This window comes from Theobroma umbraticum, unplaced genomic scaffold, assembly GCF_002168275.2.
Source record: "Theobroma umbraticum cultivar Fairchild unplaced genomic scaffold, ASM216827v3 scaffold_204.0, whole genome shotgun sequence".
Classification (NCBI taxonomy): Eukaryota; Viridiplantae; Streptophyta; class Magnoliopsida; order Malvales; family Malvaceae; genus Theobroma; species Theobroma umbraticum.
In genome coordinates this window covers 2836614-2862586 of record NW_018397267.1, presented here as the reverse complement: position 1 = coordinate 2862586, position 25973 = coordinate 2836614, and the positions used below count along the sequence as shown (strand labels likewise).

Genomic DNA, 25973 nt, shown 5'->3' with positions numbered 1-25973 from the left:
TATCCGACCATTCCTTGTGAAATCTGCCTCAAAACGCTGTAGTTGTGCGCAATCATTGACACAAATTGCTTCTCTTTTGTTTTTTTTCCATTCATGATCCATCCCCACAGCTGAGAATATGGCTGAGAGCATTAAGCAGTTTGTTAAGTAGTGCAATTTGCTTAATGATTACAGCCTAGCAGAATTTGAGGATGCCAACAATGTGACGGTGGAAAGTGTAAAGGGGAGTCCTGGAAATATTGACGACTTTGATTTGAGTACATCGAAAATATTCTCTCTTCTTGTGTTACCTGCTAAAGTAGTTGAGTACGTATTAATTATTTAATTAAGACTACACAAATAAATTAATAAATAACACTGAGTCGTCCTAGTGATTATGAATTTATCTTCATCTGAAGGTTTTCGAAATCAAAGCATTTTCTTCGGAAAAGAAAGAAAAAGAAGAAGAATTCGGATCGAATCTCATGATGGACTTGGTTTGCCCATAGATTATCTTAATGGTAGGCAAAATGCTTTAATAATGGAGGGGTAGATGTCTGGAAATGTGTTTTGATCCAACAACGTACTTGCTCTGCCACGCACCAAGTTGGCTAATTATAGGAATATTTTTCATCCTATTTAAGACTTACCCCCATGGTATGAAATCCAGGTAAATGTCTTGCAACTGGTAACCAAATAAGAATCTCCCCCAACGAGAAGAAATTATTACACAGAAAGAAACAGACCATTAATGATAAAAATCATTCTTGATAACAATCCAAAAAAAAAAAAAAACTTGTACAATCTAGATATACAGTATTTCCAAAAGCATGGTATATACTAGGTAAGAGTAATTAATACCAGTTTTCTTTAATAATGTCACATAAAAAAAATGTTATGAACAATTATGGGGCGCTTTCTTTCCTTTTATACTTTTCAATTATAACATCGTTTTATACAATTACCAATTTTTGATTATCAAATTGACATTGAATTCAATATTGGTTTTTGGGGTGGAGTGAAAGCTAGCCAATAGTCTAGACCAGTGAGCCAAGCCAGAGCTACTGGGCACCTTGCACATGGAGCAGTGGTCAACTCCCTTCACCCGACAAAAATTGCTCATCTTCTTTGTTTACCTAAATATATTTGGAGGAATCTAACGTGTTTGGTCACTGATCGTCGCCCTATTTTGGAGGATTTATGAAACATTGGATTTTGTTTCAGAAATTATACCCTACTATCAAGGGCTTCTAGATGATGACCAAGTCATATAGTCCAATGTGGGAAAGAATTTCTTGCCGTTATTTTGTTACTTTTCCAAGGCAGGTGCGAAGACGTGATTGGTTGGGGGCAAGCTCCTTGGGTTGGTTAAACCTTTCCCTCCCACCCCCACACCATAATCCCATCGTGGAATTAGTAATCCTTGCTTAAGATTTGGGCTTGCATTAAGGTCAACCAACGAACTTTTGAAATTTTGGTGCAATTCGTTTCACGCCCTTAATTTCTTTTCTTCATTGACGCGGTGAACACCCGTCGGTTTCAGCAAGAAAAGAAACCCCAAATCGAAAAAAAAAAATCAGATTTGCCTTTTAATCCTGGTTTAACCTTGTGGATTCCTAATTGCAGACGTGGACAAATGGAACGTGACAAGGATTATCAAACAAACGACTTGTTGCCCTTTCCCATTCCATGTGTTTCGCTTTATAAGATCAACGAAAGATTTAGAATCAAGGACCAAATGATTCATATGACCAGAATTCTTTTGTATCTAAACCTACATTTCATCGTAATTCAAATATAGCTTGAAATGACCAATGGGTGGGGGTGAAAAAGGAGCCAATTAATGTGTTTCCACAGAGAAGTCACTTTCCCCCTTTGTTTCTGTAATTACGATAGAGAAAGAAGCAATTAAATTAGAAAAAGGGCATTCCAAAATGTCGCGGTCGTCGCCACGTTTCCTTCAGTCAAGCCTCGGAACCACACAGCGAAGGAAAGCCCTAATCCGTAATTTCGCCGCCCAAGGGACATACCGAGCCATTCTCTTGGAAGTGCAAGGTCAATTCCGTCTTTGCAAACTACAAAATCCTCCTTGCCGAAGTATAGTTACAAAATGATTTCGGGGGAATGGCTTGCGGTGTTGGCAATGTCCTCTCCTTCCCCTTCTTTCTGCCTTTCTCTCTCGGCAGTTAAGCTGCTCCAATCTCTCTACCTACTCTTTTTTCCCTTCTTTAGCAAAAACAGAATAATAAAATAAAAAAATACTTAATTAATTAATTATGTTATTTCATTCCTTCATTCATTTCATTTAATTCATTCAGAGTAGTAGTAGTAGTGGTATATATCTATGCGGGTGCTGTTTGTGAATAAATCTTCTGCTTTTCTCTATTTTCTCTGAATTTTTTGGAGAAAAATTGAAAATGCCTCTGGTTAGAGCTCAGGTGAGGGATGAGTACGGGCTTGGTCAACCGGAGCTTTACAAGGAAGCTAATAGAGAAGATCCTAAGGCTGTCCTCGATGGCGTTGCCGTCGCTGGTCTCGTCGGGATCTTGCGGCAATTAGGCGATCTTGCTGAGTATGTTTACTCTTTTATTTGGTTTATAATTTTTACAATTTCAAATTATTTCTTCTATTTGGTTGAATGCTAAGGAAGTTTAAAGGAGTGGTAACAATTGAAAGCTCAAGAGTTTGATTAATGGACCGTTAAGCTTTGTAATTGCTTACTTTTTTTGTTATTGTTTATTTAAACTGTAAGTGGCGTGGCTTGGTTGTTCTGTTGTAGATTTGCAGCAGAGGTTTTTCATGGATTACAAGAGCAAGTAATGAGCACAGCTTCTAGAAGTCATAAATTGATGATTCGTGTGCAAAAGATTGAAGCTGCGCTTCCGCCCCTTGAGAAGGCTGTTCTTGCCCAAACAAGTCATATACACTTTGCTTACACAGCTGGTATGGACTCTGTACATGTCTTTTGCTTGAAAGCCATTCATTTCCTTGGTAGATAATGCTTCTTGTACATTTAATCACAATTACCGAGATATACGAATTTGGTACATGCTATTTTATCTTATTTGTTTTAGTCATGTTGTATGTTTTTATGCTTTGGTCTTCTGGCATTTGTTACCTGTTTTCTGGACGTCTGTGGTTCACTGGTCAGATTTCCGTGTAAACCACTGCAAAGTTTGTCAGTTTCTTGTCTGGGTTGAATGCCAGCAAGATGTAGGTGATAAGTTCACTTGTATATATGACTTTAGTGCAAAATGATATCTTATTGTTCAAGTTTTAATAGTCAGTAAGAACTTAATTTCAAGAAGAACATCAATTGTAGTCAAGCAGGTGGCATCAGTTACTAGTTGCTGCTGGCTCTTGAAGCAATTTTCATGTAAAGAGATCACTATTGTTGAAGTAGATCTACAACATTGGGAACATTTTCAATGGGAAAACATGTTTTATTCTAATTTTATGTTATTTTCTTGCAGGACATTGCATAATAATGGACCTTTATCTTTAAGAATCAAGATAAAAGGAAACCAATCATGTTGCTTTTGCACTTAGACACAGTCTAGTTTCAAGTTTGGATTTTTTGTATTAGCTATTGGAAACTTTTTATCTTTCTATTCAAATCTTTATGGGAAGCAGTTGCCGTACAGGTTCTGAATGGCACCCTCAAATTCACAATGAGAAAAATCATTTCATCTACAATGACTTGCCACGATTTATTATGGATTCCTATGAAGTTTGTCGTGACCCTCCACGCCTGCACTTGCTTGACAAGTATGGTTACTTACATCTGCTCCCCATTTTAGCCATGGCAAGCATGTTAAAAGTAATGCAATAATGAATATTTTTTTGGATTCTTCTGCTTTGCGATCAGATTTGATGCTGGTGGCAAAGGATCTTCTATGAAGAGATATTCAGATCCAACTTACTTTAAGAGAGCATCAGGTAGCTGCATTGAGGAAGATGCTGAGAAAGTCCCTAGGGATAAGAAGACTCGTAAAAGCAAGGTATCAGTTACTCTATTAACCATCCAGGCATAGAATATTGAAAATTTTGAAAAGCATTTATCTACCTTTTGAATCAATTTTCACGGCAAATTTCATTATTGACTCTCAGTTCATATTAATTAATTAATTAACTAGTTTACCCTTTAGTCGAGTGAAATCCTTCACTCCACAATTACTTGGAATATATATGCCTCTAGGACTTCTATGACGTGGAGGTACATGTTATGTAAATACCACTTTTTCTGGCTCACGTTGCAACTGAATAACCTACATGTTCTTCAATTTGGAATTATTTCTGAAAAAGATTGTCAAAAATGGACAGAAAAGAAGATCGTCACACAGGAATGGCGAACTATCGCGTGGTGCATCATTATCGAATCGCAGTGGCAGGTAAATGTGATACTTGTATATGTATACAAATCACGTGTGCAGACACATTCATACAGACGAGCATACAGACACAAAAACACAAACATATAAGTCTTTGCATATGACTCATTCTGTTGAATACAGTTTGATTTAATTGAAATTTACATGAAATCTGACCATGCAGAATGCAGTTTACTTCTCCGATTGCTAACGGGCGAACTTCTTCGTCTCAAACTGCATCTACAGTTGATATGGCAGTTAAATCTGATATGGGGGAACATTCAAATTCTTTTGATTCAAGAACTGGGTCTGGATATATCGATTGTGTTTTGAATCTAGGTTCATCCATGCTACCTGAGGAACAGGAACCTAAGGAAGTGTCTTCTAGGTTGATGCAAGAAACTGATACCCTTAGTTCAAATTTTCATGTTGGACAAACTCAGGTTGTAGATGATAACTTTTCAGATAGTTCTTTACAAGAGCAGATTGCGCCAAGTTCATATTGTGTAACATGGGATGAAAAGGCCGAAATAGTGGAGTCCAAAGCAGGAAATTGGGGTAGAGATGAAGCTTCAGAGATGAAATTTGATGTAGATGTGCAGGAAACTGGAGCTGCCAATCTTGGAAATGGTGACCAAATGGATATCCCATTTAATGACATGGATGCTCCCCAATCAAGTTCTATTGATAACCAAAATGACGAAATTGAAAGTGAACCAGACAATTACATGGACGCACTGAACACAATAGAATCAGAACCTGAAAATGATATTGAATGCCATACAAAACGAGAAGTGGAGCTGTGTTCTGAAAATGATGTTGAGTGCCAAACTAAATGGGAAGTTGAGCAGATTGGTGATGCTAACGATGTTAACAATGAGAATAGAGAAGATGGAATGCATGCAGTTATGGATAGTAATGCCGACCATCATCCATCTATAATCGAATCTTCTGCCTCATCTGATATTCTTTCAAACAATGGGATGCCCATGAGTTTATCAGATCCAGTCCCCTCAGAGAATTTTGCCAGTGAACAGATCCCTCAAATATCAGGGAAATCTACTGATCCCAACCATTCACCTGGTACTGATTTATGCATGAGTGATGAAATTCATAATGGTTCACAAGTGGAATCTGCCATCAGCGATCCATCATCATCATCTGGCTCCACAATTTCTGATATGCAGGATCTAGTAAGTGATAGGATGATAAACAATGTCAGTGAGTCTGAATACTCCCACACTGAATTTTCTGGTGTTCATTCAGTTGGGTTCTGGACAAATGGTGGTCTTTTGGGACTTCAGCCATCAAAACCCCCTGATTTTGCTGTATCAACTGCAGGGCAGAGTTTTGCAGCCAAATGTAGTGAAGCATTTGGTCCACCAAATCAAATTCTTATGCCTATGCATGATGGACCCAAAGGAAATACAGGTACAGTGGTTGAGAATGCAGAAAGTGCTGAGAAGGTTCCAAGTTCATGTAGTGGGAAAACTTCCCTTCCAATAGCTGATATAGCTTCCAATCTTGAAAAAGCTGTTAGTTCTCAGTGTGATAATAATCTTGATAACTTTAAAGGGGCTGGCTTGAGCCTAAAAACTTCATTGCCACACGGGAACAAGCACCAAGTCAATCCTAATATCAAAGCTACATCCGTTGAATCTGATGAAGAGAATGACGACAACTCATCTAGGATGTTTGGACTTGGCCATAAGTTACTTGTAAATGGTTTTCGCAGAAAGGTCTCAATTGCTCATTATGGTGAATCTGAACCAGCCACTTCTACAAAAACTGGGGTATTGGAGCAGAGGAATGGGCACCAGAGCATATTATATCAGAAAATTTCTTGTACAACTTTTGACGAGCAGATTGGAAATGGATCTCCTGTAAATTCGCTTACTTCTTCTCCACCACTTGAACATATGAAAATATCTTTCAACCCTATAGATGGATTTGAGACTTCTAAACTCAGATTGCAATTTCCTGATGGGAATCATTATCAGGAAAGCGTCAGGGACATGTTTCCTTCTTTTCAGTTGGTCCCAGGGCCTGCTGTTCCAGTGCATGATGTTGGTTCAGACTCTGATGATGATACTTTCTGCAGATCATCTCCTTATATGTCAGATGATTGCCTTAGTCATTGCTCTGAGTCAAATTCTGAGCAGTGGGAATCTGGTGAAACCCCTGAAAGCAAGGACCCTGCGCTATATGATGCATTAAGCAGATTGTCATCTATGGAATCTGTCTCAAGCTCTTTACAATTTGGGGAAGCAGCCAATAATGGCATCCATGTTAATGGGGGACATAAATCTGTAGTTCCTGGGACTGGTGCTGAACCATCTCTTCCTCTGTCACTTGATCTTCCAAGTTTTGATGCCATTAACCATATACTACAGGATGAAACCAAAAGCAATTCTGTTCAAAAGAACCAGCCAGAATTGCAAAATTCTACAGACCTTACACCATTGCCGCCACCACCTCCTCCTGTGCAGTGGCGGGTTTCAAAACCCTGCTTGGATGAGGCAGAAGAAAGACAACATGCTTTATCTGAGTCTCTCAGACATGAGCTTGATCTGAAACTTCTTTCTACTGTCTCTTTGAAGTCTAAGCCACCCTTCAATGATCAACAACAAATAAGTGATGAGGCAATTGCATTAAAACCAAAGAAGAAGGTACTTTAGCAGCATTCTGTTTTTAATTTTTTAAAGCAAAAATTTCACATTGAAAAATGTTGTGAAGTGGAAACTGCTTGTATATAAAAGGTTAAAAATTTTATGCATACAGCAGGCGGACCAAGATAATTTGAATAGGCAGAAAGAGGCTAACCAGCTCAGTAGTGGCAGGGGGGTGGATGAAAAGGAAGATTTCTTGCATCAAATAAGAGCTAAAGTGAGTAGTCATTTCTTTCTTGATATGTTGCTCTCCATCACCCAAAAAATGATTAGTCTTTTAATTTGGATGTACTTTTAACGGATGAGAATTTCTACTGCTTGAAGGAACAATTTCTCTGATCAAATTCTGAGAAAGAAAGGAAACAAAAGTAAAAACCACTGATAAGTTCTAAACAATCATTGATCAGTTCATGGTTTATTTGTTAATATTTTTCAAATAGAAAGACACTGATTTCATCTGCCATAAGGATTCGTTTTTGAGACATAAGAGTTTCCCACCTCTCTTCCTCGGTCTTTCCCCTATAGAAATAAAAAAAAGAAAAAGAAGTGCCTTTGGTGTAGGATCTAGTCGGAGGCGGTTGGTGTAGTTTGAGCATGTTTTATGTTTCTCTTTGATTCTGAAAACTTGATTCTACTGTATCTTCATGTGGTAGAAATTGTATGTTGTTTCATTGCTTTCAATTATGAGTTTCCCAAATTTAAATGCGAGGTCTCGTTTATCCCGTAGAATAGATCGAATGTTGTAATAAAATGGAGCATAATTCATTCACTTGCTTGGTATTCTTTGTCATTACAGTCTTTCAACCTGAGACCAACAGTCACAGCAAAACCAACTGTTACTTCTGGTCCCACGACGAATGTCAAAGTCACCGCAATTTTGCAGAAAGCAAATGCGATCCGCCAGGTTTCAATTTGTCCTGTTTCACTCTTTTGCTTTACTTGTCATATTTCATTTGTTCTCTTATGGATCACACCATGAAATCAACCACTATGAAACTTGTTCAGGCTGTTGGGAGTGATGATGGCGAAGATGATGATAACTGGAGCGACGCATAAATCATTTTGGGATATTGATGCGTAAGATAATGGGAAGTAAATCCTCTCAGTCTCGAGTTTTCACATGTGGGTGAGGCTGTTTAACATGTGTATAATCCTTGTCTTATTTTTGTAATTAGTGGGCGCATTTGTATCTTATATAGCCATTATTTGCTTTCATTTCCTGAGTAGTTAAATGCTTTGAACAGGTATTTAGGTGAGTCGTGATGTAAGTTTACAACAATGAGGCAATGGTTCATGCATAATGCATGAAAATATGGTAGTTTTTTTTTAAAAAATTTTTTTTTGGTCGGGACAATTTCTTTTAATTGGAATAATTGTTGTATCCTTATATCGAGATCAACCTAGAATGAACCAGTTGGTAGCAGTGGAATATGCAAAGGTTTTCCCTACCGAAACTTGCTTCGTTATTTTGGCAACAGTTGCGTGACATGAACTGATGGATTGATGATTAAAACAGGCAAAAACTGGAGTTTTCCATAGGTTATAATGCAACTTGCTATAAATAGATGAGTTGTTTAGTTTTGGCCGTTGAATACAAGGAACCGGTGGAGTCTCTTGTCAGGTTTAGAACAAAGGATAATGATTGCATTTTCCCCTGTCGTGTCTTGCTTGAAATTGCGTCATTCGCAAGGCAAATTTCAACGGCAGCAAAACACAGCAGTGTCCGCGTAATTGCCTGGAGGGGTAGCATTGGTTTCGATCATGAATCACTGTTTCGTTGTGTTTGGAATTGGAATTTTCAATTTAGTTGTGAGATTCAAGTCATCTTATTTAATCTAAATCTTTTGTTATTATTCTTCACAAGAAAGCCTTAAAGTAAACCAATAAAGTGTATTTGAGTGAGAATCTTTCAAGACAAGAGGCAAATAACTAGAATATTGGCAAATGTCCTGTTCTTTTTTTTTTTCAAGTTTTAATTATTTGATTTATGCCCATTGGCTTGTACCAAGAATCAACGGATGAGAACCCATCATCATCATCATCATCAAATAATCAAATAAAGAAACTGGAACAAGAGTTGACAAAATTAGGATGCCAGCCTTCCTATGCTAAACCTAAAGATTTAGTTTCAACCGGAACAGATTTCAAAACTCCAACACCACGACTTCTCGGGTGAATTAATACCCATTTTATTTGCAAGTTGCATGCAGCAGCAGCAGCTGCAGCATCTTCACAGTAAATTAAATATTTGAGTCTCAAATCACACTCATATTCAAAATACACGTGATAAACACATTTCCATAAGACAAGGTTTTCACTTGTTTAGATCCAAAAAAGGTCACCTTATTTATTTATGGATTGTTTTCTTCAATAAATTTATATAAATAAATATATTAGGAAAAATTATTTTCCTCCATAGAAACAACTCAACTAGCTTTGCACGTGGTTACCTTAAATATTGTCCAATTTTATTTATTTGGAAAAAAATCTAAAAAGTTTTAATGTTCATATCAACCTAATTAATTATATTGGCCAACTAAAAAAACCTACTTTATTCATTTTTTCATTTTGATTACAGTAGGCAATGAATAGCATTCGCCACACGCTAGAGGCCAAAACTCCAGCTGCAAATTTGAGAGAAGAAAGAAACTTAAGAACAAAGGGACTTCATTAATCCTTGATGACACAATTAATAATGCAAATTTGGGATCATAAATTAAGATTAAAATAAAGATATTGGGCAGTAGAGATTATGCAAAGGATCTTTGCCACTATGGAAAAAGAGTTCATTAACAAGATTATATGCGCCATTTCATTGTAAAAGGATCGGGATAATAACCAAGGGAATTAACTAAAGCTTTAGGGAGAACTTTGCCTTTACATTGTTATTCGTTAGTAATTGGTCAAAGAACAATAAATAAAAAGAATAAAAGAATTGAGAAAGATTTACATATACTTTTAACCCAAAAAAAGCAAAAAAAAAAAGAAAAGAAGGTGCAATAAAAACATGCATGAATCTTTTTGCGATTTGCCCATCTCCAACTCTTTAAAAGTTGGCCACAAAAAGTTGTGGAAGCTTTCAAAGCTTTGGCTCAAACCCAAGAATCAATTGTCCCTTTCTTAGGCTAAAGCCTTTTGTTTTGGCACTCTTGCCATGCGGGCAAAGCTGAGAGATGGGTTCCACAGGGCTAGGCTAGGCTATGCCACATTGTTAAGAAATGTACTACTGTCGTTTGGAAAAACATACATGCATCTACACGAGGCCTTATTATCTTAATGAACAACTTTGTTTTTCCTTATTATATTAACCCTATAGTTTTGCAATTGCTCCCAAACTAGAATTGATTGGTGAAGGAAAGATAAAAAAAGTGTAAATAATTAAATAAAAAGCAATAAAGAAGAGTGGAGAGAGAGAGAGAGAGAGACTTTCTTAATTACTTTCATTTTATTAAAGCAACTTGATACATTCAAGAAGCACAACATAGCAACTTGCTGCAAATTAATATATCTTTTTCATCCCCTTCCTTGAAACAAAATATCTTAACCCAAACTTGATTAGGACACTCCCTTTGGGTTAACCCAAAGCAATTCTTTTGCTCAAGGACGTGAAAAGGGCACTCCCATTAAAAAGATATCTTTTTTTTTCCCCTTTAATCTTCTCTTTAACTTTTTTTAATCAAAAAGAGAGTTCCAAAGCATCGAAAAGAAAAAGTTCATCTTTATTTTTTTTTTTCAACAAAGAGGAACGAAAATGCTTCTTTGTCTACATTATATAATTGGAAAAGGTAACGGAAATGAGGCTGCTTTTTTGCATTAATCTAATGAGGATCCTTTATTAAATAAAGAGGTGTTGGACAAATCAAAAGCCCGTATATCATGAAAACTACTTTCCATTGCTAAAATGTTTGCAAACTGATGAAAGCTATGGAGATTGGAGAGCTTCCAGGGCCACCCCAACAAGCAAGTGATGGATCGAAATCCATTGAAACCTGAAAAAGGTCGCATGCATGAAGCAAATTAAAAAAAAAAAAAAGGAATTGCAATTCCATAATCTGTCTCCAACTTTAAGGATTACTATGAAAACTTTTATGATATGAATTCTGACCCACTTAGTTTCTTTTGTCTTTTATAAAGTTTATTTATTTATTTTTGTATGTATAATAACAAGTGATGATGATGCATTGCTTGCTGGGAAGCAAGTTAGAGGACTGGTGGAATCTGATTGGACATGAGACTTCTTTTAAAGCATTTAAAAAGCAGCTTTCACATAAAAGCTAATTTCTATGGATTGGGAAAATTTTAATTACCATTGATTTGGAACACAAGCAGGCAACCCCAGAGTAAAAAGCTCATTGTTATTCTTTTAAAGCACCCATAGTTTTTCTCTTATCAAATTGATCAGCTTGTATCCATCATTTCATGCAGGATGCAGCTAGCTAGTGGAATTCTCTCTTTTCTCTTTTAGCTACAGTCTCTCCTTTATTGGATTTATATAATCTTAGAAAGAAATCAATGAAAAGTAAACAATCAAATGAATTCCAGATTTCCAAACCCAAAGTGGGAAGGATTTAATTGGCTTTATCCTCCCTACATATTTTTTTTTGGTTTGAAATAGAATATATAGTAGAAAAATGAAACCCCATCGGAACCGAAACTTTATCCCTTTATGCTCCAATTCTCCATCACTTTGACACTTTGTACGCAAACCTACCTGGATTGGGACCCACTTTCGGACTTTTTTATATGTTGAATATTGATGACGTGGAGTAATGATGTGGACAAAAAGCTCATCATCAGCTTTTCCACGCCACCTACCTGGTTATTGGCATTGGCGGCTTCTGGCCTCACATGCTTCTTTTCCTTTCAATTTCCAGCACTTTTTCCCCCCCACCCTCTCTCCTCCCCGTATATATAACCGCTCATACACCCCTTTCGGCCCAAACCAAAGAAACGCTCATCTCTTTTGTACCCTGTCTCTGTCTTTGTCCTTGTCTCTCTTTCTCTAATGGTCATGGCTAGCCAAGAAGGGCAAGGGATCAAGTTATTTGGGACAACGATTACGTTGCATGGAAGACAAGTAAAAGAGGAACAAAACAAAGCTGATCATCCGGCCTTGGATAAGAGGCCAGACAAGATCATACCAGTCCTAGATGCAAAAGCATGGAGACCAAATTTTGTTACTTCAATAACTACAACGTTAACCACCTAGACATTTCTGTAAAGGTTGCCAGAGGTACTGGACGGCAGGGTGGGCTCTTCGGAACGTTCCGGTGGGGGCTGGTCGCCGGAAAGCTAAGCCGCTGGTCGTGATCTTGGTGGGTTCGCGGAAGGGTGCTTGTATGATGGGTCTAGTGGGGTGCACCAGTTTGAGTTGGAAGGGATGATGCTGGATGAGTGGCAGGTAGCGGCAGCGAATGGTGGTTTCCGGCAAGTTTTCCCAATGAAGCGGAGGCGGATCAGCTGCTCAGGTGGTCAACCTTATTGATATTCAATAGTATTTCTTATCTTATCAATTTTCTCTTGCTTGGAAAAGGTTTCAAACAAAGATTAAAAAATTGTACGGACTATAGACTAATGTAAATACAGGCTGGTCTTTGCTTAATTAGTCCACTAATGCTAGTCTTCAAATGTTAGTATTGTTTAATTTAATATTAAAAAATGTGTAAAAATCAAAAAAGTTTTGGATTAAGTAGATGTACCTTAGGGATTAGTGTTTCCAAATTGCGGTGCAGCAAGGGAGAATCAATGATTAATCAAATCCTGCCTTGAAATTTAATTAGGAGAAATGTGCTAATCGCTGATCATGAGGGTTTCATGTGGTAATGTCACTAGGCCAAAATCAACCCACCGAGGAGTCCATGATCCAATTTAATTAACAATATTTGAGATCACCGGCAAGTTCATCATCATCATCATCATCTTGATTATGCACGTGCGAAATTAGACGAATCATAAGATGGGGGCACAGAATGGCAATTATTCTTCGGACAACAACGGTTGATGCATGATTCACGCAAGCTAATGCACATGTAAACTGCTAAAGATTAAAGATTCAATGGATAACGTTGAGATGTCGGAGCAAAGCCTGGAAGTGGGGAAGAATTCTAATCCCATCAAAATCCATATTCATTGAAGATTTTGATGTATCTATCTATCTATCTAGTAACCCAAAAAGGATGATGTCATTGGATCTTCAATCAAAGAATTATATAGCCCTACCAGGAAACAAAAGGGTTGTAAATTAGACAGCTATTCATCTAGGCAAGTCCACATTTTTAGTCGAATACTATAGTTTTCTTCTTCCTTTTTCTTTTGTTTTTGTGCTCCTGGGTAACAAATAGATTCCATATTGATCATGTTTGGGATAAGGTGAGACCTTACCCTTAAAAGATGTAAGAGGTTTTTGTTTCATTTCGTTACCAATGGACTTTGGGTTGGAATTCATGAAAAGAAGGATTGTTCATGTCTTCAGGCATTGATTCTTCTTGCTCTTATTCAGTGAAAAGTGGTACTGTTTCGTGACGGACAAACTTGGCTTGAGTCGTATTCAACGAGACAGTGAGAGTTCCATGTCATTTTTAACGGTAGAGCTAGCCCTGATCTGTCCCCCTTTTTTTTCTTTTTCCCCCAAAGAAAAAGATGACCAACTAGTCCAATAAAGGCACCAGCAGGCCGAAAACTATCACTATCTCTCAACAAACTTGATGGTTGATAGGATAGGCAACACCTCTTATTTGATCCCTCTTGTGTACGGATATAAACTGGTGACTTGAAAAAAGATTGAAAACCAAAAGGGCAGCCTATTGCTTCAAACTCATCTTTGATTATCTGGTTTTGAATTGCTAGGTTATGTTGGGAATCTGAACCACTATGGCGTTCATTCTTTGTTTTCTGTATTCCCCTTTTGCCTCTGGGTTGGAAAACAGAAAACACAGATGCCTTTAGGTATAGAGTTAGGCATCTTATCAACAACTAGCATGAGGTAATTAAATTCCTACGGATTAGTTGAAACTGGTGTGGATATCTTCAAGAGTAAACAAGTGCATTGAATGAGTATATAACATGAGAAAGAACAAGAATAATATTCCGTAGTAAGCCTTTCAACACAGTCCTGTACTGTTCTTTAAATCTATTTTGTCGAATAAAGTTCATTCGAAAAGGACAGTTTGCGACGAGATTCCTGCCAAGTGCATGGATGAAATCCTACATTCTTGTTAATGGTTATCAAGTATCTGTAGTTAAATACAATGAATGATAACCAAAATGAGTGAGGATTGGAGATTCAAGTGACTGATGATGCCATTATAAAACAAAAATAGCACATGTAAAGAATAACAAAGAGGGCAACCTATTAGAAAGAAACTAATCTTGAAACGTTAGGATAAAGCAGGGGAAGGAGAAATGAACCAGCAACAAAGAAGTATATACAGTTCATGTTAAGAGTCATCTGAAAGTAATTAGTAATTGCCATAGGTTCAAACTTAGAATGGTTGCACATGGCACTAGCTAATTACTTACTGTCAAATGCTATAGTAAACCAATTTCTAAGGTACTGAAAATTTGCCCATTTTGTGCAAAACAAAGCTCATCAGTAATGTTTCTATGCACTTTGTTCTACTATCAGCCTATAAAAGAAAAAGAAAGAAAAATGATAGATGTTCTGTGGCAGCATCTAGAGTTGTAGACTAGCCTCTTCCTTGTCCTGGATTTGGTTAGTCACCCTCATTTTTAGGCTGCCTCCCCTGATCTCCTGTGTCTGCCATGCTGCCTTCAGTTGCTGGCTGACCTCCTTGCGCTGATGTGGTTGCTTGGCTACTTTGAGACCTGATGAAACCAATCAACAGAGTCGAATTAGAGTTAATAAAACCAGTCCTCATAACTCACTGTAGTGGAAACAGAGTGGATTATGCATAAACCACATGCTCAAGTCATAGAACTCTTAAGATAAAAAACACAGAAAGCAATACCCTATTGCATGGAATTTTTTGTACTTGACCAGCAAATTTGGCCACTTATCTAACTGCATTCAATAATTTCAGTCCAGACTAACCATTGCCTTGGCTAAGATATAGATATTTGGTTTAAATCCATCAATCTGCAACATTTCAGTTGGGTTGGGCTGGAAATGAAATTAAACAGGATGCCCATCCTGGATTTAGATTTGCTTATTGATAGTATTGCTGGGAAAGCCCTAATTGACGAGGGGGTGGTTGGTATATCGATGGAATGGGGGCATATTCCAGGAAAAGACGCCTTATAGTACTAAAGAATTTCCATTTATGAGGTAACAGAGAATGGAATCCAGTGCTGGAAACAATGGAAAAAACCAAAATTAATTGCCCATTGACTAGTGTAGACTAAAAGAAGTTGAACTACTGTTTCATTCAAGAAATTCATTTACCCATATTCTTGCCTACAAGACTAGCATAGGTGATTTTCTTGGTACCTAATGAAAGCAGAATATGTAATGCAAAATAATTGAAAAGAATCCTAATATATATAGTGCATTTGCAACAAAAATTCAAGAAAGTTGACAGAAACTTCCAAGATTCTAACCAATTAGAAATAGCAGAGAAAGAGACAAGTCAAAAGTCACAATAAGAGATGCAAGAAAGAAATGTTTTTGGTATCACTACCAGGTAAGTGCTTAACAAAGAAGCGATTAATTTCAAGGACCAAGAACCAAAAGTCTTGACAAGAAGTCATAGAAGAACACGACTGAGAAGAAAGCAACATACCCACTTCCAGGATTGAACCAACTCCCATCGCGCCATTCATGATGAAGTCTAACATTATAGAAAGCACAATGCGCTTCCTTCCCATCACAATCCAACTTCACATGGTAGTTAGAATCAACTTTTCTTATAACAGTCCCAACCCGCCAAGCAAGGTTGACATAGGCTTCAACCTTGTCGGACAGGACGATGTTATGAGCAGTTTTTGGGGCCGAAGGCCTGATTTCATCTGCGTCAACAGCTTCGACGATAGGGCTATATCCGTCCTCGGTTAGCCGAGTATCGTAACGTACCAAGTGCTTGTTACTTCCCATCGCAGCCAGATATTTTGCATTGTAATAAATGCCTGAGAACCCTTCTTCCTTCTTGCATATCTCAATAGGATCATCGTATTTCAAATCCATTGTTTTGGAGCCTTCAAGAACGAGCAAAGGGGATGGCTCAGGGCAGGGTGCAAGGGGGTTTAGAGAGGATTCTTGAAATGAGAAGAGAGTAGATCAGCGACAGTTGGAATTTGAGAGCTTTGTATACCGACCTTTGCCTTTTAATATAAAAACCAACGGCCTTAGTCATTTAACACTTCTTGAGAAGTTGTATCAGCCGTTGGATCAACTCCTGTATAATTCCACAGTTAATTTTCGTCACAAGTGTTTTTATTTTTATTATTATATATTTATAAATTAACATTTGTAAATAATTAAATATTTTTTTTTCGAAAATATAAATATAAAATGATTAATTTTCAGTAAAAGTATATTTATTTTGTTTATATTGATTTCTTACCGTAACTCTTATATTTATGTTAATATTTTAATAATATTTATTTTAATTTTATAATTTTTTACATTTATTTTTGTAAATTTACAGTAAGATTTTTAAATGGTTAATTTTCATTACAAATGTTTTTACTTTTATTATTATACATTTATAAATTAATATTTTCAATTGGTTAAATAATTTTTACTTAAGAAAATAAATGTAAAAGATTAATTTTTTATAAAAATATATTTATTTAATCTAAATTGATTTGTTACGGTAATCCTTATAAATTAGATATTTACTATAATTTATGATTTTCAAACCGCACAAAGAGGTTTCAAGGATTAAAATGTTAAATTACTTCTAGAATATTGAGTTAGAAACTATATTCATCCATTTGTGTTGGTTCTAAATGAAAATTCTAAGTTTCAAATTATCAAAATTTATATATATCCAATTAAATCGTTGAACAAGAGATTGATTATCAGATACAATAAAAGGGTTTTATTTAAATCAATTATCAGGTGAAATTCATGACAGATCATTCGTGAATATCAGTTGCATTTGAACACCTCAACCAGTTAGAAGCAAGAAGCAGTATCCATGTTAGAATCCCTCATGAATTTCTTGTAAAAATTCAGCTGTTTTGAGCAACAGGCACGTTACATGCAAGATATATATAACTAGTATTAGGTAATTAGATACAATGAATGAAAACCAAAATAGAGTGAGGATTGGAGATTCAAGTGACTGATGATGCCATTGTAAAACAGAAACAGCATATGTAAAGAGTAACAAAGAGGGCAACCTATTTGAAAGAAATTAATCTTTAAATGTTAGGATAAAGCAGGGGAAGGAAAAATGAACCAACAAGAAAGAGGTATATACAGTTCATGTTCAGAGTCATCTGAAAGCAATTAGTAATTGCCATAGGATCAAACTTAGAATGGTTGAACATCGCAGTAACTAATTACTTACTGTCAAATGCTATAGTAAACCAATATCTAGGGTACTGAAAATTAGCCCATTTTGTGCCATGAAGCTGCAAAACAAGGCTCATCAGCAATGTTTCTATGCACTTTGTTCTACTATCAGCCTATAAAAAAATAAGAAAGAAAAAAAAAGATGTTCTGTGGAAGCATCTGGAGTTGTCGACTAGCCTCTTCCTTGTCCTGGTTTTGGTTGGTCACCCTCACTTTTAGCCTGCTCCCGCTGATCTCCTGTGTCAGCTATGTTGCCTCCAGTTGCAGGCTGACCTCCTTGCGCTGATGTGTTTGCTTGGCTGCTTTGAGACCTGATGAAACCAACCAACAGAGTCGAATTAGACTAAATACAACGAGTCCTCATAATTAACTCACTGTAGAGGAAACAGAGTGGATTTTGCATAAAACACATGTTCAAGTCATAGACCTATGAGATAAAGAACACAAAAAGCAAAAAGCTTAGAGGGGCAGTGGTTTTGTCTTCACCTTCATCTCGGGTTCCTAATTTTGGACTTATTCTTGAGAGTGATTCCATGAATGCAGTCCTTTGGGTTTCAAAACCAGCTGCAGCCCCATGAAGGATCAGAAATATTGTTTCTCAGATTAATTCACTGTGTTCAAAGTTGCTGGGTTGGGAAATCAGACACGTTCCGAGATCGGGTAAGATATGACCGATAGCCTTGCCAAGGATGGGGTGGGAACAGTGGGTGATCTGATACGTATCTACCCTTAATGAAGTTGCTTCCTACTGTGAGGTGTTGGTGCTTTCTTCTGATCCCGTTTGCTCTTTTTTATGATTTTGAGGTTTTGATGCTTCTGGTGAGGTTTCTGTGAAGGTTCTGTTTTTGCTTGTGACTCCTAGGCTCTTGATTCTGGTTTATATCAGTAAGAAATGGAAACAGGAAGTCTGTTGCTTCCATTTCTTACTGGTTGCTGACTAGAGCTTTCTTCCACTGGTGGTTTGGATGTCCGATTCTGTATAGGATAGCTTCTTTTGTATAGTTTCCTTTGTAATGGCAGTTTTTGTCAGCCATCTCGGCATCTGACCACACTACAAAGTCGGAGCCTTTTGTATGATACAGGGATTCCCTGATTGATCAATGAAACTCACAACTTATTCAACAAAAAGAAATCCCCAATTGCATGGAATTTTTTATACTTTGAGTGGCAAATCTGGCCACGTGTCTAACTGCATTCAATAATTGAAGTCCAGACGAACTATTGCCTTGGCTCAGACATAGATATTTGGTTTAAATCCATAACGCTCCAAAATTTCAGCTGGGTTGGGCTGGAAATGAAATTAAACAGGACGCCCATCTCAGAACAAGATTTGCCTATTGATAGTATTAGTCCAGGTATTGAAGGGGAAAGCCCTAACTGATATGGGCGTGGTTGGTATGTCGTCGGAATGGGTGCATATTCCAAGAAAAGACGCCCTATAGTAGTAAAGAATTTCCACTTATAACGTAACATAGAATGGAATCCAATGCTGGAAACAATGGAAAACACCAATATTAATTGCCCCCATTGACTAGAGTAGACTAAAAGAAGTTGAACCACTGTTTGGGCATTCAAGAAATTCATATACTCCATATTCTTACCTTCTAGACTAGCATAGGTAATTTTCTTGTTACCTAATCAAAGCAGAATGTGTAATACAAAATAATTGAAAAGAATCTTAATATATAGTGCATTTGCAACAAAATTTCCAGGAAGAAAGTTGACAGCAACTTCCAAGATTCTTTAGAAATAGCAGAGGAAGAGACAAGTCAAAAGTCACGATAGGAGATGCAAAAAAGAAATCTTTTGGATATCACAGCCAGGTAAGTGCTTAACATAGAAGCGATTAATTAGAAGGACCAAGAACCGAAAGACTTGACAAGAAGTCAAGAACACAATGGAGAAGAAAGCAACATACCCACTCCCAGGATAGGACCATCTCCCATTTCGCCATTCAAGATGGAGTCGAACTTTATAGAAAGCACAATGCTCTTCCCTCCCATCACAATCCAACTTCACATAGTAGTTAGGATCAACTTTTCTTGTAACAGTCCCAACCCGCCAAGCAAGGTTGACAAAGGCTTCAACCCTGTCGGACACGGCGAAATTGGTATAAGCACTCTTCGGGGGCAAAGGCCTGATTTCATCTGAGTCAACAGCTTCGACGAGTTTCCTATATCCGTCCTCGTTGAAACGATTATCATAACGTACCAAGTATCTGTTTCTTCCAATCGCAGCCAGAAAAGTTGCATTGTAGTAAGAGCCTGAGAACCCTTCTCCCTTCTTGCATATCTCGACAGGATCTTCGTGTTTAAAATCCATTGTTTTGGAGCCTTGAAGAACGTGCCAAAGGGATGGCTCAGGGCAGGGCTTAAGGGGGTTTAAAGAGATTCCTGAAATGGGAAGAGAGAAAACAAGCGACAGTTGGAATTTGAGGGCTTTGCGCAGCGACCTTTTCTTTTTAATATGAAAACCAACGGTCTTAGTCATTTAACACTTCTTGAGAACTTGTATCAGCCGTTGGATCAACTCCTGAATGATTCCACAGCTTGCCATTTGTCCCCAAAATTCATACTACTACTATTATTTTAGAAAAGGGCATAAAAAACATTCTCTAGATTTATTACTATACAAGTATTTGCACCCGTTCGCCTTCCGATCATGGTAATACATTTACGTTAGCATTTGAAAATGATTAATTTTCATTAAAAGTATGTTTATGTGTTTAAATTAACTTGTTATGATAATTTTTACATATTTATATCAATATTTTAACTTTATGATTTTTTACATTTATTCTTATAAATTTACATTCAATTTTTTAAAAAATTAATTTTAATTACAAGTGTTTTGATTTTTATTATTATACATTTATAAATTAATATTTGTAAAGATTTAAATATTTTTTACTTGTGAATATAAAGGTAAATGATTATTTTTCATTAAAAATATGTTTATTTTGTTTAAATTAACTTGTTACGAGAATTTTTACAACTTAGATATTTATTACAATTTTATGTTTTAAACTGCAGAGAGAGATTGCATGGAGGGAATCCAGGGATTAGAATGTTAAATTACTTGTAGAATATTGAAATACAAAATGTATTCATTTATCTGTGTTGGCTCTAAATGAAGATTCTAAGTTTCAAGTGATCAAACTTTGTACATATCCAATTAAAACGTTGCACAAGAGATTAATTATCAGATACATTAAAAGGTTTAGAGCAATTATCAGCTCGAATTCAGGACAGATCATTCATGAAATTAAGTTGCATTTGAACATCTCGAACAGTTAGAAGCAAGAAGTAACATCCATGTTAGAATCCCTCATGAATTTCATGTAAAAAATCCAGCTGTTTTGAACAATAAGCACAGTACATGCAAGATATATATAGCAGGAACAGCAGACTTTGGAACTCTTGTTGCAAAAACTCACCAACTATGATAAATAGGAGTACTGGTTCATAACTAATGGGGTAATCCTTAGGCTAGAGGATATTGCCTAAAAAGATTGGGAAAAACCAAGGGAAAACTCAGTTTCTTATTCGATACATGGATGAACTTTCACTTTGTTTTGCTATAAACTAATGCGGTTCCTTTATACGAAGCCAGCAGCGGTGATTCCTAGTTCCCTGAGGACTTCGGTGCACTCGGGCAGACGTTTCTTGACCATGAAGCCAAGAGGGTTGGCAAGGCGGCTGTCGGAGGTGATGCCACTGTATTTGGTGAGGCTAATCCGAGCACTCTTCCTAAGGAAATTTTCCTTGTCGATCTCACTACATTCAGGGTCGCTCGATTGTACGAGTGAAACCTCACAGACCTCCTCCTCGTGGTCTCCCTCCACCTTAATACGGTAGGTTCCTGATTCGTCGGTCTCACCATCGACGGAATAGGTTATGTCCCCGCCTTCACGGTCCCTGCACTCCAATCGCACCTTTGCACCTGTTTACCACCAGATTAATGCGTTACCATGTGCCATAAGAAACCTCATAAATTTATGCGAAATTTTTATCACAGGTTTGTTGAAGCTTGAGAAATGGAAGACTGAGATTAAGGCCTCAAAAAGGAAAAGGAAAATTGTGGTTTACCTGCCATGTACTTGCTGATCTTGGTTACGAACTGGGCGCGGCAGTTGTCACAGTAAACCTTCCCCTCCACGAAGAATTGTTCAGGAGCTTGGGCATCAACAATACCGAGGAGGGATAAGAAGCAAAGGGCCGAGGCAAGGAAGAAGATAGCCTTGGGAGATGTTGCCATTGTAACCTGTTTACTTGTATTCTGGTTTTGGAATGGAGATTCAATGTCAAAAAATTAACTACATGGAAGCAAGAGAGCTTGTTTCTTTTATAAAGGGGGGTAGGGCTACTAGTTGGTTCTGCTATGCATTTAAGTGACAGTTATTTTCGTGAGGCTGCCATTTCTTCCTTGTTTGTAGAACAAGTACTTAGACCCGCTTATCTCTCCTTCTCTCTGACAATTCTCCAATTCTCTGATTATTCCCTTAGAATTAGCTGACTTGGTCTGGGATCCTCCTCAAAGTCTCCCATTTTTTCTCTCCACCAAGAAACATGTAGATGTCAGATGACAGATGTAAATCTTTAAAAATTCTTGAGAAATTATCAAAATTGTCGGGTTTACTGATTTTGGAGACAATAACTTAATGATTAGTCACAATCTACATTTAAAATTAGAATTTCAAGTTCAATTTCCTGCCCCCCACTTATCAATAAAGGAAAGAGAAGACGACCACCCACTCCCAAGCAGTATAGCTCTTCAACTAAAAGCTATACTAAATATTTGGGCATTTCGATTGCAACTTAAATATTAATCCGGTGTTAATTTATTACAATTATGGATGGAAATATGCCTCATAAGCATTGGGCATTCTTCATACTCAAAATGTACCATGTTTACTAAGCCCATGAACTTATAGGCTCAACTCAATATATTATTACGCCTATGAATGAATAGGCTTCAGAAAGAAATTTAAACAAAACCAGACAAGAAAAGAGTCTCAAAATTTTTCCAAAAATGGGTTTGGAATTTCAATGAACAAAGCAGCAAATGAAGCAGAAAAAGTATCCCTGAAAGTGTTTCTATTTTGATTCAGAGGGATGTACTTGATAGGCTGCAGAAAATGTAAAAATGTAATCAACACTTGACAGTCCAAACATCCAACAGTCATAGCTAAAACACCCAGATGCTAATCAGAAAATGAAAATAGTTGAAACTCTTCTGAAAACTGGGTGTAACTCCTAGAGTTACAGAGGTGCTACTTCCTTTCATGACACAGGTTGCAACCCACTGCAATAACCACAAAAATAAACCTATAAATATAGATAAAAAATAATAGCTGTAGTTTACAAAACTGCACTTCATTCTTTTTTTCCTTTTTTTCCTTTTTAATGACGGAAATGTTTCTTCATGAGATAACAACAAACCTTAGACAACTTCATTCCTCTCCGTCACCACCTTTAGCAGCACCAATCTTCTGAGCTTCTTCTGTGGTAAAACAAATAAATGGCACTGTTTAGTACTAATTACAAATAACAAGATCGTTATGTATTAATCCAAGAAAACCAGATCAGAGACATATCAATAACAACAGCTACTCACTGCCTATTCTTGAAACCTAACCTCAGCTATAGTTTGTGGCAACTCACGAATTACTAGAAAAACTAACGAGCACCAAATCCTTAATAACTTATATGACTAGTTCTAGCTTAACGAATGATGAACTTCTTTCTCCAACATCAAGGTATAACTAAACTAAACCAAAATCTAGTTCACATATGGCTGTCAAACAATATTTCTCCCTAACAAAATCTAAAAAGCCATGAATCTAACTACCAGGCTTTAAATATTCATGCAAAAATAATATTCCATGACATTTTATGAACCATATACAATCAATACAATTGGATCATAAATGGCAATGTATTATAAACATGTCATCCACTATATTACACAGATAGCAAGGTGAAATATTCCAAAGATACCAATGTTGATGAAAAGTTTTAAATTGCAGAAATAGGAAAGGCATAGAATACTTCTCACGCAACTATTTGAATGCTTAAAGTAACATTAAGATGCAAATTGTAGTTAAACCATTCTCCCGTGCAAAATCTAAAAGTCACCTCCATCCTCTGAGATGTCAGAAGTCCATAAAGTAAGGTTGTCTCTTAAGAGCTGCATGATCAATGTGCTATCTTTATATGACTCCTCACTCAAAGTATCCAACTCCGAGATAGCTTCATCAAAAGCTTGCTTAGCAAGATGACATGCCCTGGCGTACAAGTTTAACACATAACATGGAGTTCAACAATTATCCAGAAATAGCTCAACTAGAAAGTTACTACATAAGAAACAGCATGCATACCTTTCAGGAGAGTTCATAATTTCATAATAAAAGACAGAGAAGTTCAAGGCCAAACCCAACCGAATTGGATGTGTAGGAGCCAACTCAGCTTCTGCTGTAGTAGTTGCTGACTGCAAGCAAATAACATAAAGACTCATGAAATTTGGCATGATAATAGATTGGACCTTTGAAAAGTGTTCTAGCCATCTTAGGATTTCATAGCACAAGTTAAACAACTTATCAAGCTCAGCAGAGGGAATCAAACAAATATAATTCCAACAGCCATCATAAAAGGATAGCACTAGTCTAAGAGTCAGGGGAAAAAACAGTGAGACAGAATTTGCTTCCTCAGAAAAATATGGCAGTGAGAAGAAATAATTTTTTTCCAAACTCCCCTTCCTCTATGACATTTGGTTCATCAATACAGGGTGAGAAGAAATGAAATAAAGAGAAAATATCTCGTACATTGGTAAAACTTCAGTGAAATTCCTTATGAGATGTTCGTTAGGCTTCTTAATATAATCATGCTGTGTGTTAAAATTGCAGGGTCAACAGTGAGTGCTAAAGTAAAAAAAATTAGGATGCGGTTGAAATGGAATCCATAATTTTTTAGACATGGCTTGATTTCATTGAGGAACCTAACAGATTTCACACAAGGAACTCCACCTCTGTCTTATGCCACATAGTCTTGACCACCAATAGTTTCTCCCAAGAATAGGAAAAGAGAAACTAGTGCAAATAAGATGGAAGCAAGCAATGCCATTTTACTATTCTAAATTCCCCTTACATAGCATGAGGAAAATATAACAACCAACCAACAGTTTATAAGTAAAAAATGTTCATTTAAAAACCAACCTTTTTACATCTCCACGAAACAACCAACAATTTATAAGCCAAAATTCTTCATTTATGCCAAGTTGAACACAAGTCAACCATAATAAAGTTACCTGATATGCTTTCATGGATTGATCAGCAACCTCATTTCTCTCATCACCCATCTTAAACTCCGCCAAATACCTATAATAATCCCCTTTCCTGCAACCAAACAAACCCCAAAAAAACCTCAGAAAAACCCCAAATAACCACATTATCAACCAACCCCAAAAACCGGAAATGATACTCACATTTTATAGTAAAACACAGTGGACTCTCCTCCTATGCAAGAAGGAATGAGATGCTCATTGATCACACCCATAATATCTTTACAAATGTTGGACAACTCCAATTCCACGTTCTGCCTGTACCCTTTAATTCGTTTAACATTTTGCTCATTCCCTTTGGTCTCTTCTTTTTGCTCAATGGAAGATAAGATCCTCCACGATGCTCTTCGAGCACCGATCACGTTCTTGTACCCAACTGAGAGCAGGTTTCGCTCCTCTACGGTCAGTTCCACATCAAGCTCCGCTAGTTTTTTCATTGTAGCCACCATATCTGTAACAAACAAAAATTCCACACTTCAAATACTTAAAAGTCACAAAAACAAGAAAAAGAAGTAAAGTATAAGGCCCTGTTTGGTTGGATCGGACCTTCAAAGCGTTCGGCTTGTTCAGAGAGCTTGGCGATGTAAACGAGGTCTTCACGTGTTCTGGAGAACTCCATGGGAGATTAAAAGATGCTTTTCTTTTCCTTCTTCACGAGAAGTAGAAAAACAATGAGAACTGAAGCGAAGGGGTAGGAGGTTTCTCCTGGTTTTCTCTTCTTTTTCTTTGGTGGGGAGGGTTGGTTGGAGTTGGAAAGGACCAGCTGGGGAGAAATAGAGTGGGCAAAATGGCGGATGCGGGGACAAGACAGGGCTGGCCGGCCCTGATTTGGAATGTCAATGACCCACGCGGGATTTGTGGCGTGGTTTACCACTCCTCATTAAATTGGGCTTCTTTACGACACCGTTTCGAGGAGTTGGGCCGTATTTGCATGTTTTGCGAGAGTGTGTTTGTTAAGAGTTTGCAAGTAAAAAGCAAATGATGGTGACAGGTAAGCATTTAAGCGATATTATTTTTTGGCCAAAAGCTACCCTCTGAGTGTGCTGCTGTACCTTTTTAATTTTACAAAAAAGATTATTTGTTTAATTATTTCACCAGTAACTAACACAAATCTACCATTCAAGGTTGTAAAAAGTATAA

The 25973-nt window shown here is 37.0% G+C and overlaps 6 protein-coding genes across 10 annotated transcripts; 2 read left to right on the top strand and 4 right to left on the bottom strand.

Annotated features, from left to right (window-relative positions):
- The first annotated feature begins 1989 nt into the window (after positions 1–1989).
- Positions 1990–8466, top strand: WAVE2 (SCAR family protein). 3 transcript variants are annotated; one of them, XM_021438049.2, is made up of 9 exons: positions 1990–2551; positions 2759–2922; positions 3624–3747; positions 3848–3980; positions 4303–4370; positions 4534–7018; positions 7131–7235; positions 7815–7922; positions 8024–8466. In XM_021438049.2, exons 1-9 carry the CDS (start codon positions 2397–2399, stop codon positions 8072–8074), a joined length of 3393 nt encoding a protein of 1130 aa, XP_021293724.1. In that variant the 5' UTR covers positions 1990–2396; the 3' UTR covers positions 8075–8466. The 3 variants fall into 3 exon arrangements, with proteins under 3 accessions (XP_021293724.1, XP_021293725.1, XP_021293726.1); XM_021438050.2 differs by having other exon boundaries at positions 2002–2551; positions 7134–7235; XM_021438051.1 differs by lacking the exon at positions 1990–2551 and having other exon boundaries at positions 2796–2922; positions 3613–3747.
- Positions 8467–11940: 3474 nt separating this feature from the next.
- On the top strand, positions 11941–12620 carry LOC110423722 (Dof-type zinc finger DNA-binding family protein). Its single transcript, XM_021438053.2, is given in 4 exon segments — positions 11941–12159; positions 12162–12218; positions 12221–12316; positions 12319–12620. Coding segments are annotated over 4 exon segments (474 nt in total). The 5' UTR covers positions 11941–12023; the 3' UTR covers positions 12504–12620.
- A 1977-nt stretch (positions 12621–14597) lies between these two features.
- LOC110424779 (protein AGENET DOMAIN (AGD)-CONTAINING P1-like) lies at positions 14598–16157 on the bottom strand. Its single transcript, XM_021439467.1, has 2 exons — positions 15757–16157; positions 14598–14842 (listed from the first exon to the last, which is right to left on the bottom strand). The coding sequence occupies exons 1-2, from the start codon at positions 16155–16157 to the stop codon at positions 14731–14733; spliced, it is 513 nt and encodes a 170-aa protein (XP_021295142.1). The 3' UTR covers positions 14598–14730.
- A 1240-nt stretch (positions 16158–17397) lies between these two features.
- LOC110424853 (protein AGENET DOMAIN (AGD)-CONTAINING P1-like) lies at positions 17398–19907 on the bottom strand. Of its 3 annotated transcripts, none has more exons than XM_021439572.2 (2): positions 19414–19907; positions 17398–17806 (listed from the first exon to the last, which is right to left on the bottom strand). In XM_021439572.2, exons 1-2 carry the CDS (start codon positions 19815–19817, stop codon positions 17668–17670), a joined length of 543 nt encoding a protein of 180 aa, XP_021295247.2. In that variant the 5' UTR covers positions 19818–19907; the 3' UTR covers positions 17398–17667. The 3 variants fall into 3 exon arrangements, 2 of the variants coding, with proteins under 2 accessions (XP_021295247.2, XP_021295248.2); XR_002445947.1 differs by lacking the exon at positions 19414–19907 and adding an exon at positions 17982–18609 and having other exon boundaries at positions 17668–17806; XM_021439573.2 differs by lacking the exon at positions 17398–17806 and adding an exon at positions 18778–18931.
- Positions 19908–20813: 906 nt separating this feature from the next.
- On the bottom strand, positions 20814–21844 carry LOC110424854 (Pollen Ole e 1 allergen and extensin family protein). The gene is made up of 2 exons (XM_021439574.2): positions 21584–21844; positions 20814–21437 (listed from the first exon to the last, which is right to left on the bottom strand). Exons 1-2 carry the CDS (start codon positions 21750–21752, stop codon positions 21094–21096), a joined length of 513 nt encoding a protein of 170 aa, XP_021295249.1. The 5' UTR covers positions 21753–21844; the 3' UTR covers positions 20814–21093.
- Positions 21845–22515: 671 nt separating this feature from the next.
- On the bottom strand, positions 22516–25600 carry LOC110424852 (14-3-3-like protein D). Its single transcript, XM_021439571.2, has 7 exons — positions 25380–25600; positions 24978–25284; positions 24801–24888; positions 23875–23984; positions 23633–23781; positions 22937–22997; positions 22516–22799 (listed from the first exon to the last, which is right to left on the bottom strand). Exons 1-6 carry the CDS (start codon positions 25450–25452, stop codon positions 22948–22950), a joined length of 777 nt encoding a protein of 258 aa, XP_021295246.1. The 5' UTR covers positions 25453–25600; the 3' UTR covers positions 22516–22799; positions 22937–22947.
- Between the last annotated feature and the right edge of the window lie 373 nt (positions 25601–25973).

Excerpts from the sequence above, each read along its gene's own strand:
- WAVE2 (XM_021438049.2), top strand. The coding sequence starts at position 2,397 with ATGCCTCTGGTTAGAGCTCAGGTGAGGGATGAGTACGGGCTTGGTCAA. Across the intron at positions 4,371-4,533 it reads TTATCGAATCGCAGTGGCAG|AATGCAGTTTACTTCTCCGA; the intron begins GTAAATGTGATA and ends CTGACCATGCAG. Across the intron at positions 7,236-7,814 it reads TGCATCAAATAAGAGCTAAA|TCTTTCAACCTGAGACCAAC; the intron begins GTGAGTAGTCAT and ends TTGTCATTACAG.
- LOC110424854 (XM_021439574.2), bottom strand. The coding sequence starts at position 21,752 with ATGGCAACATCTCCCAAGGCTATCTTCTTCCTTGCCTCGGCCCTTTGC. Across the intron at positions 21,438-21,583 it reads GATCAGCAAGTACATGGCAG|GTGCAAAGGTGCGATTGGAG; the intron begins GTAAACCACAAT and ends GGTGGTAAACAG.
- LOC110424779 (XM_021439467.1), bottom strand. The coding sequence starts at position 16,157 with ATGGATTTGAAATACGATGATCCTATTGAGATATGCAAGAAGGAAGAA. Across the intron at positions 14,843-15,756 it reads TGGTTCAATCCTGGAAGTGG|GTCTCAAAGTAGCCAAGCAA; the intron begins GTATGTTGCTTT and ends TGGTTTCATCAG.
- LOC110424852 (XM_021439571.2), bottom strand. The coding sequence starts at position 25,452 with ATGGAGTTCTCCAGAACACGTGAAGACCTCGTTTACATCGCCAAGCTC. Across the intron at positions 24,889-24,977 it reads ACTGTGTTTTACTATAAAAT|GAAAGGGGATTATTATAGGT; the intron begins GTGAGTATCATT and ends GTTTGGTTGCAG. Across the intron at positions 22,998-23,632 it reads TGACATCTCAGAGGATGGAG|AAGAAGCTCAGAAGATTGGT; the intron begins GTGACTTTTAGA and ends GTTTTACCACAG.
- LOC110424853 (XM_021439572.2), bottom strand. The coding sequence starts at position 19,817 with ATGGATTTTAAACACGAAGATCCTGTCGAGATATGCAAGAAGGGAGAA. Across the intron at positions 17,807-19,413 it reads TGGTCCTATCCTGGGAGTGG|GTCTCAAAGCAGCCAAGCAA; the intron begins GTATGTTGCTTT and ends TGGTTTCATCAG.